The sequence below is a fragment of the Megascapheus bottae genome, chromosome 25 (genome assembly GCF_031878675.1).
Source record: "Megascapheus bottae isolate mThoBot1 chromosome 25, mThoBot2.hap1, whole genome shotgun sequence".
NCBI lineage: Eukaryota > Metazoa > Chordata > Mammalia > Rodentia > Geomyidae > Megascapheus > Megascapheus bottae.
The window spans coordinates 5,086,616-5,102,313 of record NC_143533.1 but is presented as its reverse complement, the minus strand read 5'-3'; the positions used below and the strand labels follow the sequence as shown (position 1 = coordinate 5,102,313).

Here is a 15,698-nt window from a genome sequence, read left to right as displayed (position 1 = left end):
TCAAAACCTTTTCAGCCTATGCAGAAAAGTTCAGGAGATTCTTACTTCCAATTAGCCACCAAAAAGCTGGAAGTGGATCTGTGGGAAGTCTAACTGTGGCTTAAGTGATAAGAGTGCCAGCCTTGAATGTAAAAGCTAAGCTACAGCATCTAGGTTCTGGGTTCATGCACACACACACACTAGTCAACAGATACTTTTGGTATTCCACTATCATGACAAATGAATTGGGTCCGATGCATTGTCAGGAAAGGTTCTTTCAGAGACAGAAAAATCAATCTCTTGGCTCCCTTTTTCTGATATTCCAGGTACCACATAGTCCAATCTGTGGTCCCTAAAGACACAGAAAAAAAAAAAGATACTTTTAATAGTTTACCATAGAATTAAGTTCGAGTGTACAAGTCTGGTTTCAACTTATTCATAGGGTCAGACAGCCAATCACAATTCTAGAACACTTTTGTATCCCTATGATAAGCTGTGTGCCATATTTCCCTCCATAAAACCATCCACCTTGGGCCGAGAGTGTCACTTACCTAACATGCATGAATTCCTGGGTTTGAGTCCTTGGTATAACACACAAGAAAGAGCTAGAAGTGTTCTTGTGGCTCAACTGGTAGAGTGCTGGCAGGGGAGAGGGGGAAAGCTCAAGGACAGTGCCCAGGCCTTGAGTTCAAGCCCTAGGACTGGCAAAAAAAAAAAAATTTCACTTCAATCCCATTCATCTTGCCCATCCATTTCCTGGCTATGGATCTGTTTATTCTATAAATTTCATTTAAATGGAATCATACTGTCTGAAGTATTTTGCTGTCGGCTTCTTTCACTTGACATTGAGGTTTCAAGGTTCACTCATTATAAGGTTTGTATCAATAGTTTAGTTCTTTGGATAGTATCCCTTGTGTGAATATACTATATATCCATTAACTAGTTGATGGTCTGTTGGGTTATCTAAAGTTTGGGTTGTCTCTTGAGTGTGTGTGTGTGTGTGTGTGTGTGTGTGTGTGTGTGTGTGTGTGTGTTACATGCTGGAGTTTGAACTCAGGGCATCAAGCATATTCTAGTGTTCTACTACTTGACCCATAGCTCCTCTTCTGGCTTTCTGCTGATTAATTGAAGGTAGAGTCTCAGACTTTTCTGACCAGTCTAGCTGTTCTGAGATCCTTAGATCTCAGCCTCTTGAGTAGCTAGAGTTACAGGCATAAGCCACTGGCATCTAGCCAAATTTCTTTCTTTTTCTTTTTTTGTCAGTCTTGGGGCTTGCACTGGAAGTCTAGGCACTGTCCCTTAGCTTTTTTTCTCAAGGCTAGTTCCCTATCATTTTGAGCCACAGCTTCTGGTTTTCTGGTAATTAGTTGGAGATAAAAGTCCCACAGTCTTTCCTGCCTGGGTTGGCTTTGAACCGCAATCCTCAGATCTCAGCTTCCTGAGTAGCTAGGATTATAGGCATGAACCACCAATATCCATCTCAAGTTCCTTTTTTCTTTTTTTTTCTGAGCCCTTTGCACTTATATTTGACTGTTGTTTGCTTATTTATTTATTTTTAAAAGTTTTTTTTGTTTTGTTTTGTTTTTGCTAAGTGTGGGACTTGAGCTCAGGGCCTAACCACTGTTCTTAGGCTTTCTCAAGGCTAAAACTCTACCACTTAAGCCACAGCACCACTTCCACCTTTTTCTATGTATGTGGTACCGAGGAATTGAACCCAGGTCTTCGTGCATGCTAGGCAAGCACTCTACCACTAGGCCAAACTTCCAGCCCCTGTTCATTTATTTATTTAAACAAGATCTTACAATTTCTAGACTGGCCTTGAATTTAAAATCCTTTTACCTCAGCTTCCTTATTTCTGGGATTATAGGATTGTATCACCATCCCAGGCTCTATTTGAATTTTAGGAACAGCTAATTGGTTTTTGTGAAAAGGGAAAAAAAAAAAGACTTTTTTTTTGGCCAGGTATTACAAAAATGAATTTGAGGAGTTTTGCCATTTTACCATTGTTAAACATTCTCATGTTTTTGCATTTAATGTGATACAAATGTATTGTTTTTTTTATTTTGGGTTTTTTTTTTTTTTTTTGCCAGTCATGGGCTTGAGCTCAGGGCCTGAGCACTGTCCTTGGACTTTCTCAAGGCTAGAGCTCTACCACTTGAGCCTCAGCACCACTTCTGGCTTTTCTCTGTGTATGTGGTACCGAAGAATCAAACCCGGGTCTTTTGCATGCTAGGCAAGCACTCTACCACTAGGTCAAACTCCAGGCCCTGCATTGTTTTTCTTTGTTTCATTCTTTTGGATCTTTCCTTTGCCAGCAATGAGAAACTATATAAAAAAAATTTTTTTTGCCAGTTGTGGGCTTTAGCTCAGGGCCTGAGCACTGTCCTTGGTCTTTCTCAAGGCTAGAGCTCTACCACTTGAGCCTCAGCACCATTTCTGGTTTTTTTCTATGTATGTGGTACCGAGGAATCGAACCCTGGTCTTCGTGCATGCTAGGCAAGCACTCTACCACTAGGCCAAATTCCCGGCCCCAAAACAATATATTTTTGTGTTATATATTCTTATATTCTGTCACCTTGAATTTATTAGCTCGTGTGTGTGTGTGTGTGTGTGTGTGTGTGTGTCCCTGAGGTTTTTTTTTTTTTCTTTTCTGTACTGGGCATTGAACCCAGAGACTTGTACAAACTAGGTAAGTACTGTACCACTGAGCCCAAACCCACAGGCCTTCCTGACAGCTTTCTGTATTTAAGATCTCCCTGTTTGTAAATAAAGATAGCTTACTTTCTCCTTCCAATCTGGATGTCTTGCATATTTTTTTCCTGTCTAATTTTCCAGGGTAGAGCTTTAGTCTATGTTAGATAGAAGTGGTGGCAACCACTGAGTGCCAGTGGCTCACGCCTATAATCCTAACTACTCAGGAGGCGGAGTTCTTAGGATCTCAGTATAAAGGCAGCCTGAGCAGCAAAGTCCATGAGACTCTTAACTCCAATTTACCACGAGGAAACTGGATATGGCACTATGACTCAGTGATGAGTTTTAGCCTTGAGCTCTGTGGTGGCCTGTAATCCTAGCTACACTGCGGGCTGAGAATCAAGGTTCAAAGCCAGCCCAGGCTCCAAAGAACCTGAGGCTCTTATCTCCAATTAACCTCTTTGAAATGGGAAGTGGGGCTTGGCTCCAGGGTAGGGTAGTAGCCTTGAGCTGAAGAGCTCAGGGACAGCGTCCAGGCGGAGTTCAAGCTCCATCACCCCCCTCCTCTCCCCCCCCCACAAAGAGTACTCGACTTGAGCAAAAAAGCTCAAAGACAGTGCCCAGACACCCAGTTCAAGCCCCATTACCAACAAAAACAAAAATACAAGAGAAACAGTGGCAACCAATATCCTTGTTTGTACGTGAACGCAAAGGGAAAGTATCTGGTCTTTCACTATGAATTGTAAAATTCGCTGTAACTTTTCCATAGATGGATCCCTTAATTATCAAGTTGAGAAAGTTTCCTTTTACTCTGAAGTATGTTATGTGTTTTTACTTTATTATGAGAGTATTGTACATTGTTAAATGTACTTTCTGTGCCTACTGAGATGATTATCTGGCTTTGTTCTTTAAACCAACTTTGTATTTGCAATAGGTTTCTCTTGTTTAGCTCTAAAATCATTTTCTTATATTGTTGGATTTGCTTTGCTATTATTTTGTGGAGGATTTTTGTGTCTGTATGCCTAAGAACAATGATCTGTCATTTCCCTGGGATCTGTCTCCTTTTGTTATCTGAGTCATGTCCTGTCTCTTGTTTTTGTTTTTGGTTTTTTTTTCTGCTCCAACTTCCCTTAGTTCCGCAGTGTCCTACCTGATCTTTCCCAGGTCACAGAATTCATCTGCAGAATGCAAAATCTCAGACTCTGCACTGCACACTTCAGTCATGGGCCCGCCCCATCCATGGTGGGAAGGACAGAGAAAACAGGAAAGGAAAGGGACCCGGACTGGAGAGCACTCCAGTCAAGGCTGGAGCTGAGGTCTGGAGGTGGCAGTCTCTGTAGGTGCAGCATTCATTCATTCTCAGCCAGGAGCTGGGTTCTGGGGACCGGTTCCTGATTACTAAACCCACAAGCCAATCAGCAGAAGCCCCGCCCCCTGGAGACTTCCCTCTGCACTCAGCTCTCACTTTCCCTCTCAGCAGACTCCAGCTCCGATGGATTCATTTCATCCCAGCCTTGATACCGTCACACTTGCTGTTCTCCTAGGGAGGCCCTAGATTTGCCTGTGGGGCTCATTTATTTCCTTTAGAGTATCAGTTAAAATGTCAGTAGATGGACTACAGTGTCTCCCTCATGCCTGTTATTCTATCTACTCAGGAGGCTGAGAGTTAAAGATGGAGGTTCAAAAGCCAGTGTGTGCTGACAAATGCAAGAAATTATATCTCTAACGAGTGGTGTGGCTCAAGTGGTAGCCCAGAAGTCATGTGTCAAAAAGCCAAACAAGAGCACAGCTCCACTTCTGGCTTTTTGCTGGTTAATTGCAGATCATAGTTTCCTGGACTTTCTTACATAGGCTGGCTTTGAACCATGATTCTTACATCTCAATCTTGTGCGTGAGTAGGTAGGATTATGGGTATGCGCTACCAGCACCAGGCTCAGATGTGTGTTGTTTTAAGACACTATATTTGTGATGTGTTCTATTAGTCATAATGCAGTTGGGATGAGTTAAATAACAGTGGTCTCCTAATATTTAATCATCTCCTTTTGAAGTAATAGAACTTTTTTCCAGGCAAAAGATTTTCAGGGTAGAGGGGTTTTTTGTTTGTTTGTTTTGTTTTGCTGTTGTTTTGAGCCTTTGGTTGGTTGGCAGTCCTGGGGCTTGTACTCTGGGCCTGGGTGCTATCCCTGAGCTTCTTTTTGCTCCAGGCAAGTGCTCTAAACACTTGAACCACAGCACCAGTCTCACAGACTTTCCTGCCTGAGCTGGCTTTGAACCACAATCCTCAGATCTCAGCCTCCGAGTAGCTAGGATTACAGGCCTGAGCCAGGGCGATTATGCTTCTCAGTAACTCTCTGAGCTGACTGTGGCCATGTGACTGATGTACTTGGTGACTAACCGAATTAGAGCAGAATTGAGCTGTACAGTTTAAGTCATCACATTACTTCCTTCACTCGTGGGCTGGGGAATGGAGAAAGACCACCAAAGAAAAACCAGAGTCCAGGTTCCTCTGCCTCAGTTACCTGCATCCAGCCCACCAACCAGCTTTGGATGGCCTAGGATCTCACAGAGATCTCATCCAGTTTCTCAGGGCTCCCAGCTGTTTAGCCTGAGATCTAGGGGACCCCCACACGAGCGAGCACCCTACAGAGCCGTCCACCTGGAGCGCAGGCCAGTCGTCTCCGAGATGCGGGCAGGCCGCGCCCCCCGTGGGCGGGGCCTCGCTTGGGGCAGGCCGCGCCCCTAGGGGCGGGGCCTCGCTTGGTTTGTGCTTGGTCGGCCTTGCCATCCGCAACCACACGGGGGCGCTGCGGCAGGCTGCCAGCGGCGGACGGGAGGTGAACCTGCGGAGCCGCCGGGCTCGGCCAGGCCCTTGGGCCCCGTCTGTCCTCTGCTCCTCCACCAATCCGGATCCAGGGTGCGCCTTCGAATGCACACTGGCCACACGGTCGAGCTGCCAGGGAGCCTGAGCTGCCGGGACAGGGGCGGGGAGAGCGGCGGCGGGAAGACCTTGGGGATGCATGCCAAGCCCCGTCCCCTGCCAGCCAGGCTCGGGCCCTTAGCCAGCGCATCCTTTGAACCAGGTGTCCTGGACAGCAGCCATAGCCCCCTTTAGAAATTAGGCATGTGGACTAAGAACCCTCAGAAAAGGGGCATCAGGGCCTGAAGTTCAAATGCCTGGAGAAACCATGGTCCAGGCTCCTCTGCCTCCTCTACCTGCACCTCCCCACCAGACACCACGCCAGGCACTCTCTGCAGGGATAGTTTTCCAAGTCCAGGTCATAAAAGGCGGTTCAGGGCTTGGCCTGCCGGTCCCCCACATCCTCTATTGCCTCTTTCCATAACTGTCTCCTCATTGAATATTTCAAATAAATGTGGCCCTCTGTGCGGCCCGCCCTCCATCAGCTGGATCCAACGTTAACAGCCTCGATTACTTTTTCCTGATGTCTTTTAATTGTGGTCTCAGGAAGGCTGCCGATCTCTTGTCTCTCACACACATTTCTTATGTTCCAGCCTGGCCTGGTCCACTCATGGCTTCAGGGATTTTTAGTCACAGTGACAGGGCAAAATTGAGCTGAAGCAGCTGTAGGTGTTACTTCCTCAATCCATTCCACGCATCAGAGCCTGACTGCAGTAACTGCAACCCCTCAGGCAGGCTGATCTGAGTTCTACGTGAGCAAGGCTTGGCCGGGGATGGCCGGGAATGGCCAAGGTACACGAGGCCCTGGCCCAGCCCTTCTAGGAATACACAGGCACAGGGGTGTCCAAGCTTTTTGCTTTACTTTTTTTTTCTTACAAAAATCATGTGTCCCAGCCAAACAGGACACCCAAGGCAATCTCCTAATCTCCCTCCCAATCTCCTCACGAAGTGGAGGAAGGCGCCCCCCCCCCCAATGAATGAGCAGCTACCAATCCCCAAAGATCCACCAGCCCCTCTCTGTACAGGGGCCAATGTGAAGTCAGTCCAGCCAGAGGCTCTGCTCTGCCCTGACAGTTGCTGGGAGAGAAGGGCCAGGCCCTGGGTCCCTGGGATCCCCAGTGCCTGCAAAAGAAGGATGACAAAGAAGGTCTGGGGGAAGAGAGGAGACAGGTGTTGGGGTCAGGGAAGGCCCACCATAGCTCACCAAGAACGTGTATCATTATCCAAATGCTGTGGTGATGGCAATGATGATTGCCAGAATGAGGACAGTGATGGACACACAGATAATAATCATGACTTTCTTCTAAAGGAGGAGAAGGTGGGGGGGTCAGGGATGATTACCCAGGAGCTCTTGGGGACGGAGGGGAAGGGCGGGGCTAGAGTCTCACCTTTCTTGCTTTCTTCTGGTTCTCCAGGGCTACTTTGACATGTTCCTGTCCTCGTTCTACGTAGTCTGCCGAGCTCAGGATGTTCTTCTCAATCCGGTTGATCATCTCCCCCTGCTCGGAGGATAGGGCAGTTCAGGGAGGTATGGAGACTCCCTCCTCCTGCTCAGAGAATGGGGCAGGTAAGGGTGGCATGGGGGCTGCAGCTCCTTTGCCCATCCTAGTTCAAGAGGATGACGGCCATTCATGACAGCAAAAAGCAATGCTAACCAACATCCAGTGGACCAAATCTGGCCAGAAGTTCAGACTCCTCTGAGAATGGTGGTTCCTGGGCTCTCTTTGGTCATGTGACCTTTTCTACCCTCTTTCCACATTCCAAATGCCCACTGGAGCCCAGGGCCTCAAGTGGCTCATACCTTTTTCACAGATGGCAAACTTTTATTCAGACACTGATGTGCCTGAATTCATCCATTCTTCTAAGCCCATCTCCCAGCTGCTATAAAGGCCTTCCCTGTCCCTGCCTCCTCCTAGCACTACCAGCCTTCAGGTCCTACTGAATGAGAGCCCTTTCCTAGGATGCCCAACTAAACACTGGCTGTAGCCCTGCTGAGATGGGCTCCAGGACAAATGGAACAGAAAGGTGGATTGCATGGGCATGCCTGGGGCAGGCACAAGGTGGAAAGCTAGGTGGAATATATATCCATTCACACATATATAAACATGCACACATACATAATATATACATATATACTGGCCATATATGCATGTGTATTCTTATATATTTTTATATTTAAAATATATATGTATCTATATACACATATTACAGTATATACATATATATGATATATTGCAGTGTCATCTTGGTAGCTTGGGGGATTGTGTAAATGCCATTTTTGGGGGTCTTCCAGCCAAAAAGAGCACAGAAGCCCAGGAGAGTCTGAGGGTAGAGGTTTGCCCCAGGTCATGGCTGTGGGCTCTAACTATAGCATCTGGAGTCTGGAGGCAAGCTGGGGTGCACACCTGCATTTCCACCTGAGTGGCCAGGAAAGTGAAGATCTCATGAAGGTCCCGGATGCTACGTTCCAGCTGCTGGATCTCACTGTGCCGGGCTGAGATCTCGTTCAAGGCCTGTCGAGTCACTTGGGTGTCTTTCAATATCTGGAGGGGTAGAAACGAGTAGGGGAGGACGAGGAGTTTGGCCTAGTGGTAGCATGCTTGCCTAGCATGCACGAAGACCTGGTCTAATTCCTCGGTACCACATATATAGAAAAATTCAGAAATGGTGCTGTGGCTCAAGTGGTAGAGCTCTATCTAGCCTTGAGAAAGTCCAAGGACAATGCTCAGGCCCTGAGTTCAAGCCCCAGGACTGGCAAAAAAAGAAAGAAAGAAAAGTAGGGGAACAAGTCAGAGAGAGGCTGGAAATTCTTGGCTCCTGAAGCAGCTTGGGCTAGGACTTGCTGAGTAACTCTGGGCATGCAAATGAATTCTCTCTTGAATGAATTGATGCTCTTAATCAATAGGTACTAAGGGATGTGACTCAAGAGTTAGAGCACCTGCCTAGCAAGTAGGGAGGGTCTGAGTTCAGATCCCCATATATCAGGGCTCCAGGAGGAGGGTGGATGTGGCCACTCACATTGGACACAAACACCTCGCTCTGCCCACTGTCCAGCATCTGTTCCAGCTCCTCATCAGACACCATTCCAGCATTGGCTGTGGAAGAAAGGGCCAGCTCAGAGCTGGGTGCACATTCCTGGAGGCCGGGTGGCTAGCGGGGCGCCCCCACTCACTGATCTTCAGCTGTCTCCGGATGCGCTCCACGTTCTTCTCTCGGTATTCCGACTGCGTCGAGTTGCACTTGTTGATGAGCTCCACAAATTGCTGGGACAGGACTCCATGCTAGGGATAGAGAGTGCAGGATGCGCACTTGAGTCTTCACGAGATCTTCACTTTCCTGGCATGAGCACTTAGCAGCATGAGTTTCCTGAGGCACTGAATGCCTTCACCACTCCGTGTCACCTCTCTCCATGAAAGCCAAAGCCTTCATGGCCCTACAAGAGCTGCTGCAGCCCCCAGGAATCTGCTCAGCCTCCTTCACTTCCTCTACCATCCATCCAGCAAACCTCAGGGCTGCCTCCATCCCAGGCCTTTGAACTCAACTGCTCAATCCCCAGAAACATCCTTAAGTCTTTGTTCAAATGTCACCTTCTGATATTTGAAAGCTTTCTCTAACACAGACACACATTTATTTTTTGTAGTGTTGGGCAGGGAACCCAGGACAGGGACCGCACTGGTCCTGGGGCTTGAACTCAACATCTGGGGATTCTTCTTGGACTTATTTTTTTTTTTTGCAAAAGGCTAATGTTCTATCACTTGATCCACACTTCTACTTCCAGCTTTTTGATGGTTAATCATGCCCAGGTTGGCTTTGAACTGTAATCCTAAGATCTCAGTCTCCTGAGTAGCTAAGATTACAGAGCCCCCCTTGCTTGGCTTGAATAGGGTTGTTTAAAAAGGGCGTGGCACACAGTGGGCAGTCTTTGTGGACCTGTTGAATATGTGCTCACTGCTTAGCCTACAGGGATGCTTATGTACCTAAGGGTTAACATGCTGCCCAAGTGTACCAGGTCCCCAAACCCTTGGCTTCTCACCCTAAGGACCACACAGGACCCTTTGAAATGTCCTCTCCAGGGTATTTTCTCCCACCTTGTTCCTATCCTGATGCCTTAAATGAGCTCACCTCCTTCAGACAAGTTTCTGCTGTTCTGGACTCAGTTTTGTCTCCTTCCAAGATGTTCAAATCTCTCCATCTCCAGTCTGGGAGTTTTACTGAGCTTTGAGTTCATCTATTCCAGTCTAGACCTCCCAAAACCCTAAATCAGGTCTCATTAGGGACCTAGTCAGGTCAAATCTGCTTACTAAGATGCTGTCCCCAGGGAAGTTCCTCTTCAGTATTAGCCCAGCGATGTTCCTCTTCCTGGTTTTTAAAGTTCTGTCTATGGATGGAGGATGACCCTGTCCTGTAGGTGGGAAACCTGTCAGTCATTTCTGACTTCTCCTTTTTCCTCCCTGCGCAGAGCTATCAATGGCTAAGTCCTACATGTGTCATGTCTTTAGCTCCTACTCAATCTAGATTCCCCATCTTAGGGTTCTGGAAGGCCCATCTTCCAATGCCATGTCTGGGGATACAGCAGCTTCTCCACTGAATGAAGAGGAAAGCTAAAATTACACCAGAATGGCCATCAAGACATGTGGGCTCGCTTACCTGGAGAAAGATTCTCTCTCTGAGCTTCAGCTTCCCCAAATCTTTAAGGGCCCTAATTCCATAATCTGCCATTTAATGATTTATGAAACCCCTATTGAAATGTCTTAATTCTAGGAAAATGAAATGTACCTGGGTTTTCCTCATTCTGGAGTTGATTGAGTTATAATTCTCATCAGCTTCCTCCTTCTCTGGCTCTATGGCTATGGGGGAGGGGAACAAGGGTTGAGGGAGAGAAGGTTTGATCTGAGATGTAAGCTAGGGTTACAGGCATGACTGATGACTGCACCGCCCCTCCCCCCCAACCAAGCTTTGCTGGTAATTTTGGAAATGAAATCTAGAACACTTTTCTGCCCCAGGCTGACCTCCAGTCATAATCACCTAGACCTCAGCCTCTTACATGGTTAGAATTACAAGCGTGAGATACTTATTACTCAGCTTGACCTGAGTCAAAAAACCATCAGAGGACTAGGACACAGGCCCAGGCCCAAATCTTAGCTGCATAACAGGGAGGTCCTTGTCTCCATAAGATTTGTATTGTAAAATGAGTAGGGGTTGGAAACAAAGCTCCCGTAATGCATTCGCTTAGCATGCACAAAGCTCTGATTTTGATGTCCAGCACCACCCAAAAAAAGTTAATTTTGAGCCTCTAACAGGAGAAAGTTTATTTTTCTTTGCATTACATCAGCAGGTTCCACAAGTTTGAAGCGGTTTGCTAAAGAAATTCCCATGTGTCTCCTTACAGAATGCACGTGGAGCAGCAAGAATTACACGAATGAATAGTTTCATTGTAAATAAAGAAAGCTGAAAGGGGGCAGAGACAGAGATTCTACAGCCAAGCTTGCTGTGCGACCCTGATATACCACTGGCATCTCTGGGCTGCGTAGTCCCCAGATACACAATGAATAGAACAGGACAGGAGGGAAAGACCTGTCTGAAGCTCTAGCTAGCTCACCCTTCAGCTTTGTACGGATATCCCTTCCCAGCTGTTTGATCTCATCGCGCAGGTTCTGCAGGTCTTGCTTCATGCCTAAAGGAGAAGGCCACAACTTCCAAACCACAGATCTCCCTCCACCAAACACACCCGCAGTAAACCTCCCCACCAACACCTGCATGGAACTACAACCCCCACAATCCATCGGGCGGCGCTCGCGTCCGGGGGGGGGGTGCTTACTCTCCTCGGGAAGGGGCGTGGCAAGGATGGTGACCTGCTGCTTTTCCAACTCCCGGACTTTATTCTCCAACTTGGCCATAGTCTGTCGAATGGTCTGGACCTACGGAGGACAGCCGAGAAGCCTGTGTGGCGCTCCAGGCCACCATGCTCCTGGGTCCTCCTGCCCCCGCCCCGGGAGAATCCAGGCGAGCCTCTTACCTTCTGGAAGAACTCCTCGTCCGGGCTGCCCAGCCTCGCCACGCCGGGCTGCACCAGCGCGACGCGCTCCTCGTCCTCCTCATCCGAGCTGTGATCCCCCTGTCAGGGCCCAAGAATCTGGCCTCACTTCCCCGCTGCGGCTCTCACCCTGCAGCACTCACAGGCTTCCGGGATTTTCCTTCCTGGCCCCCAGCCATCCCTCCCGGCCCCGATGTCCCAGGGCCCCGTCCGCCCGTGCCCGGCCCCGCCGCCCGGATTGCTCACCTGTCTCAGCTCGTGGGTCCGGTCGCGCATGGCGGCCCGAGCCCCGAGGGGCCTCAAGATTCTAAGTTTGGAAGTCTCGTACCCCCACTCGCACTGACAGTGCCCCCCTCACCCCGAGAACCCCACCGCCACCCCCGAGGAGCCGCGGGACACCCGGTCCCCGGCACCGTCCACTGATGGTTGGAAGGAGCCGTCCTCGGGACCACCCCCTAAAATCCCACAGGTTGGAATTCCCTCTCCTTCCCCCCCTCCCGCGCCGCACCCGCGGCCCCGCCCCTCCGAGATCACTCGAGCATGCGCAGAAGCTCGCGTCCTTCCTCACCCCCCAGGCTGCGGGGAGGGGACGGGAAAGGAAGAGAGACCGGAAGTCTGGGCGCCCCGAACGGAAGTGTCCCTGCCAAGACGCGAGATCCCGCCCCCTCCGCCGCAAGGCGTGTCTATGCGTCATCCGTACGTCATCCCAGAGACCCGCGTCTCATATCACCCCATGGCGGCCTCCCCCGACCCCCGCCCGCCCCCGCGTCACGTGACAGGCCCGTCCCGCCCCCCCTCCCCCACCCCCATCCCCGGGCCTCGAGCTCCGCAGAACGTGACTCGGGCCGTCACGTGTCCCGGTTCTGTCACCGCGGACCCCACGAAGTCCCCGCGCGACCCCCTCGCGTCGGGGCCGGGGAAGGCGCGCTGCCTGCCCCGGGGGGACCTTGGGGACGAGAGCGAGCGGATGGCGGGGACCTTGAGAGCCGGGACATCGTGAGACCCGCATCGTCGCCGTCAGGGAAGGGTCGGGGGCGGGAGGTGACCTCCCCGAGGCGGCAGCCGGACAGGTGGGCGGCCTGGGCCGCGTCCGTGTGGTGCCGCCCGCACCCCGCCCCGACTCGGCCCCGCGCCCCTCGGGCGCCCGAGTGAGAGATGGGCTGCGAAGCCTCTCACCTCCGTGGCGGTGCTTCCACCCTGTCATCCTCCGCAGCTCGCAGCTCAAAGCCAGCCAGGAGGAGACGCCCATCTCCGAGTAACCAGCAAAATGAGAGGTCGAGCGCCAGTCGATGAGCGAGAAAGCCAGGCAAGAGCTCCAGGCCCCGAGTTCAAGCCTTGTGCACACACAAGATGTGTGAATAAACGCGTGCTCGTGCTGGGACTTAACGCAGGGCCTAGGCCCTGCCCCTGAGCTTTTTTTTTCTGAAAGCTGGTACTCTGCCACTTGAGCCACAGCTCCACGTCTGTCTTTTGGGTGGTTAATTGGACATAAAAGTCTCATGAACTTTCCTACTCACGCTGGCTTTCAACTTTGATCCTCGTGTCTCAGGCTTCCGAGTATCTAGGGTTACTAAGCTCCTCGGTACCCAGTTGAAAATACAGTTTTTAGCCCTTCATGTATTTATTTTAAAATTAAGCCATGGTTATCTTTAAGCTTCAGCCTCTCACTGTGCCATTTTTTCAATCCTAGTTAGACTGATATTACTGGACACATACTATCCCACAAAAATCCTTGCTCTTGAGGCTGGGAGCATAGCCTAGTGGTAGAGTGCTTGCCTAGCATTCATGAAGCTCTGAGTTCGATTCCTTGGTACCACATGCAGAGAAAAAGCCGAAAGTGGTGCTATGGCTAAAGTGGCAGAGAGCAAGACTTGAGCATAATGTGTCCAAGGAAAGTGCCTGGGCCCTGAGTTCAAGCCCCAGGACTGGGTTGGGGGGGGAACCTTGTTCTTACCAGGCACTGGTGGCTCATGCCTGTAATCCTAGCTACCTAGTAGGCCGAGATCTGAGGATCACTTTGAGCCAGATCAGTAATCTCTGCCCAGCCTTCCAGTCTCCTCTGACGGTAATTTTTCTTTTCTTGTCTTCACCACTAGCAATCTCACTAGCCTATAAACTGTGTGAGCGCAGAGATATCCACTGCTTCGTCTCCAGGTCCTTCCCAGCCTGTGGCTGAGTGGTAGAATGCCTGTGTAGCATGCTTGAAGCCTAGGGTTAGATTCCTCCATACTACATAAACAGAAAAAGTGGGAAGTGGCACTATGGCTCAAGTGGTAGAGGGCTACCCATATCTTTGTTTTGTTTTGCCAGCCCTGGGGCTTGAACTCAGGGCCTGGGCACTGTCCTTGGATACTTTTTGCTCAAGGCTAGCACTCTGCCACTTGTGCCACAGCACCATTTCCAGATTTTTCTGTGTGTGTGATTCCAGGGAATTGAACCCACGGCTTTGTGCATGCTAGGTGAGCACTCTACCACCAGGCCATGATTCCAGTCTATCCTTGAGTGAAAGATCAGGAATAGGGCCTGGAATGTAGCCTAGTGGTGGAGTGCTTGCCTAGCATGCACGACAACCCTGGTTCGATTCCTCGGTACCACATACATAGAAAATTGCTGGAAGTGGTGTTGTGACTCAAGTAGTAGAGCTCTAGCCTTGAGAAAAACCCAACGGCAGTGCTCAGGCTCTGAGTTCAAGGTTCTACCACTTAAGCCTCAGCACCATTTCTGGCCTTTTCTATGTATGTGATACCAAGAAATCAAACCAGGGTATTCACGCATACTAGGCAAGCACTCTACCACTAAGCCAAACTCCTGGTCAGAGACTCTTAATTCCAGTTAACTACCAGAAAACCAGAAGTGGTGCACAGAAAGAAAGAACGGAAGGAAGGAAGGAAGCAATGAACAAACGAACGAATGAAGGAAAGAAAAGGAAGGATAATACTAGCAGTAGTTTCCACATTCCACCTGTCCTGGGGACTTGCTGCCCTTTCTACTACTCTGCTTTGCATCTTCTGGGGGTGGAATGGACTTCAGACCTCACAGAGCCGCCTCCTTTGTCAGTGTCTCTCCCCCTCACTGTTTGGTTGACTTCTGGAGAGAATGTGGGTCCTCCCTCTCCCGGTTCATTTGGTCCCCGAGCATCAAAAATATCCACATATGTCTCCTTTAAGAGCCTTTGTCTTCCGTACCAACATCTCTAAGGGTATTTCTGTAGCAAGTTCATGTGTACTTGTGGTTTGAACTTGACCTTGTTCCAGCTGAGACCTTTCTTTCTTCAAACACTCCACTCTCCCATGCTTTACCTGACAGCTCCAAATCTGTATCTCCAAGCCCAAAGATTCTTCCATGCTACAGTCCTTGAAGTCCTGGGCTTCCAGATGTTGCAGTTCTCTGTTGCAGTACCCCCCCCCCAGACATCCCAGAAGCCTCAGGAGGCTGAGATCTGAGGATCATGGTTCAAAGCTAGCCCAAGAAGGAAAATCCAGTTAACCACCAAAAAGCTAGAGGGATTGTTGTGGCTCAAGTGGTAGAGCACTAACATTGAAGGGAAAAAAAAAAAGCTCAAGGACAGTGCCCAGGCCTGAGGTCTGAGTCCAAGTTGCAGAAGTGGCACCAAGCCGGGCGCAGAGGCTCACACCTGTAGTCCTAGCTATTCAGGAAGCTGAGATATGAGGATCAAGGTTCAAAGCTAGCCTGGGCACAAAAGGACTTGTGACTCTTTATCTCCAATTAACCTCTAGAAAGCAGGAAATGGGGTTTGGCTCAAGAGTAGGGTGGTAGCCTTGAGCTGAAGACCTCAGGGCAGCACCCAGCCAAGTTCAAGACCCATGATCCACAAAAAAGAAGAAGGGGAGGAGAAGGCGGTGGTGGCTGCGACTGCACCACCAAAACAGCCTGGACAGAAAAATCTGAGAATATTATCTCCAACAGCCTTGATCAGAAAAAACTAAGTGAGGACAGGAAGCCAAAGTTAAAGTCCTAAATCTGCTATAAACATAAAAGTACATCCATACACATGCACATAAAGATGAAAACTAAAACACAACGAAAGCACTACTTTTTTTTTTTTGTCCGTTGTGG

General features: G+C 49.4%; 1 protein-coding gene across 1 annotated transcript; it reads right to left on the bottom strand.

The window, feature by feature from the left end:
- Positions 1–6,619: 6,619 nt before the first annotated feature.
- On the bottom strand, positions 6,620–12,009 carry Stx4 (syntaxin 4). The gene is made up of 11 exons (XM_090358050.1): positions 11,868–12,009; positions 11,604–11,702; positions 11,406–11,505; positions 11,187–11,261; positions 10,364–10,434; positions 8,760–8,868; positions 8,606–8,682; positions 7,993–8,130; positions 6,976–7,086; positions 6,792–6,890; positions 6,620–6,709 (listed from the first exon to the last, which is right to left on the bottom strand). The coding sequence occupies exons 1-10, from the start codon at positions 11,895–11,897 to the stop codon at positions 6,807–6,809; spliced, it is 894 nt and encodes a 297-aa protein (XP_090214176.1). The 5' UTR covers positions 11,898–12,009; the 3' UTR covers positions 6,620–6,709; positions 6,792–6,806.
- Positions 12,010–15,698: the final 3,689 nt, after the last annotated feature.

What these genes read in the sequence shown, in the direction of transcription:
- Stx4 (XM_090358050.1), bottom strand. Translation starts at nt 11,897, where the DNA reads ATGCGCGACCGGACCCACGAGCTGAGACAG. An exon ending in CCAGAATGAGGAAAACCCAG is followed by an intron (nt 8,869 to 10,363) that starts GTACATTTCATT and finishes CTCTATCCCTAG; the next exon opens with CATGGAGTCCTGTCCCAGCA. An exon ending in ACCAGAAGAAAGCAAGAAAG is followed by an intron (nt 6,891 to 6,975) that starts GTGAGACTCTAG and finishes CTCCTCCTTTAG; the next exon opens with AAGAAAGTCATGATTATTAT.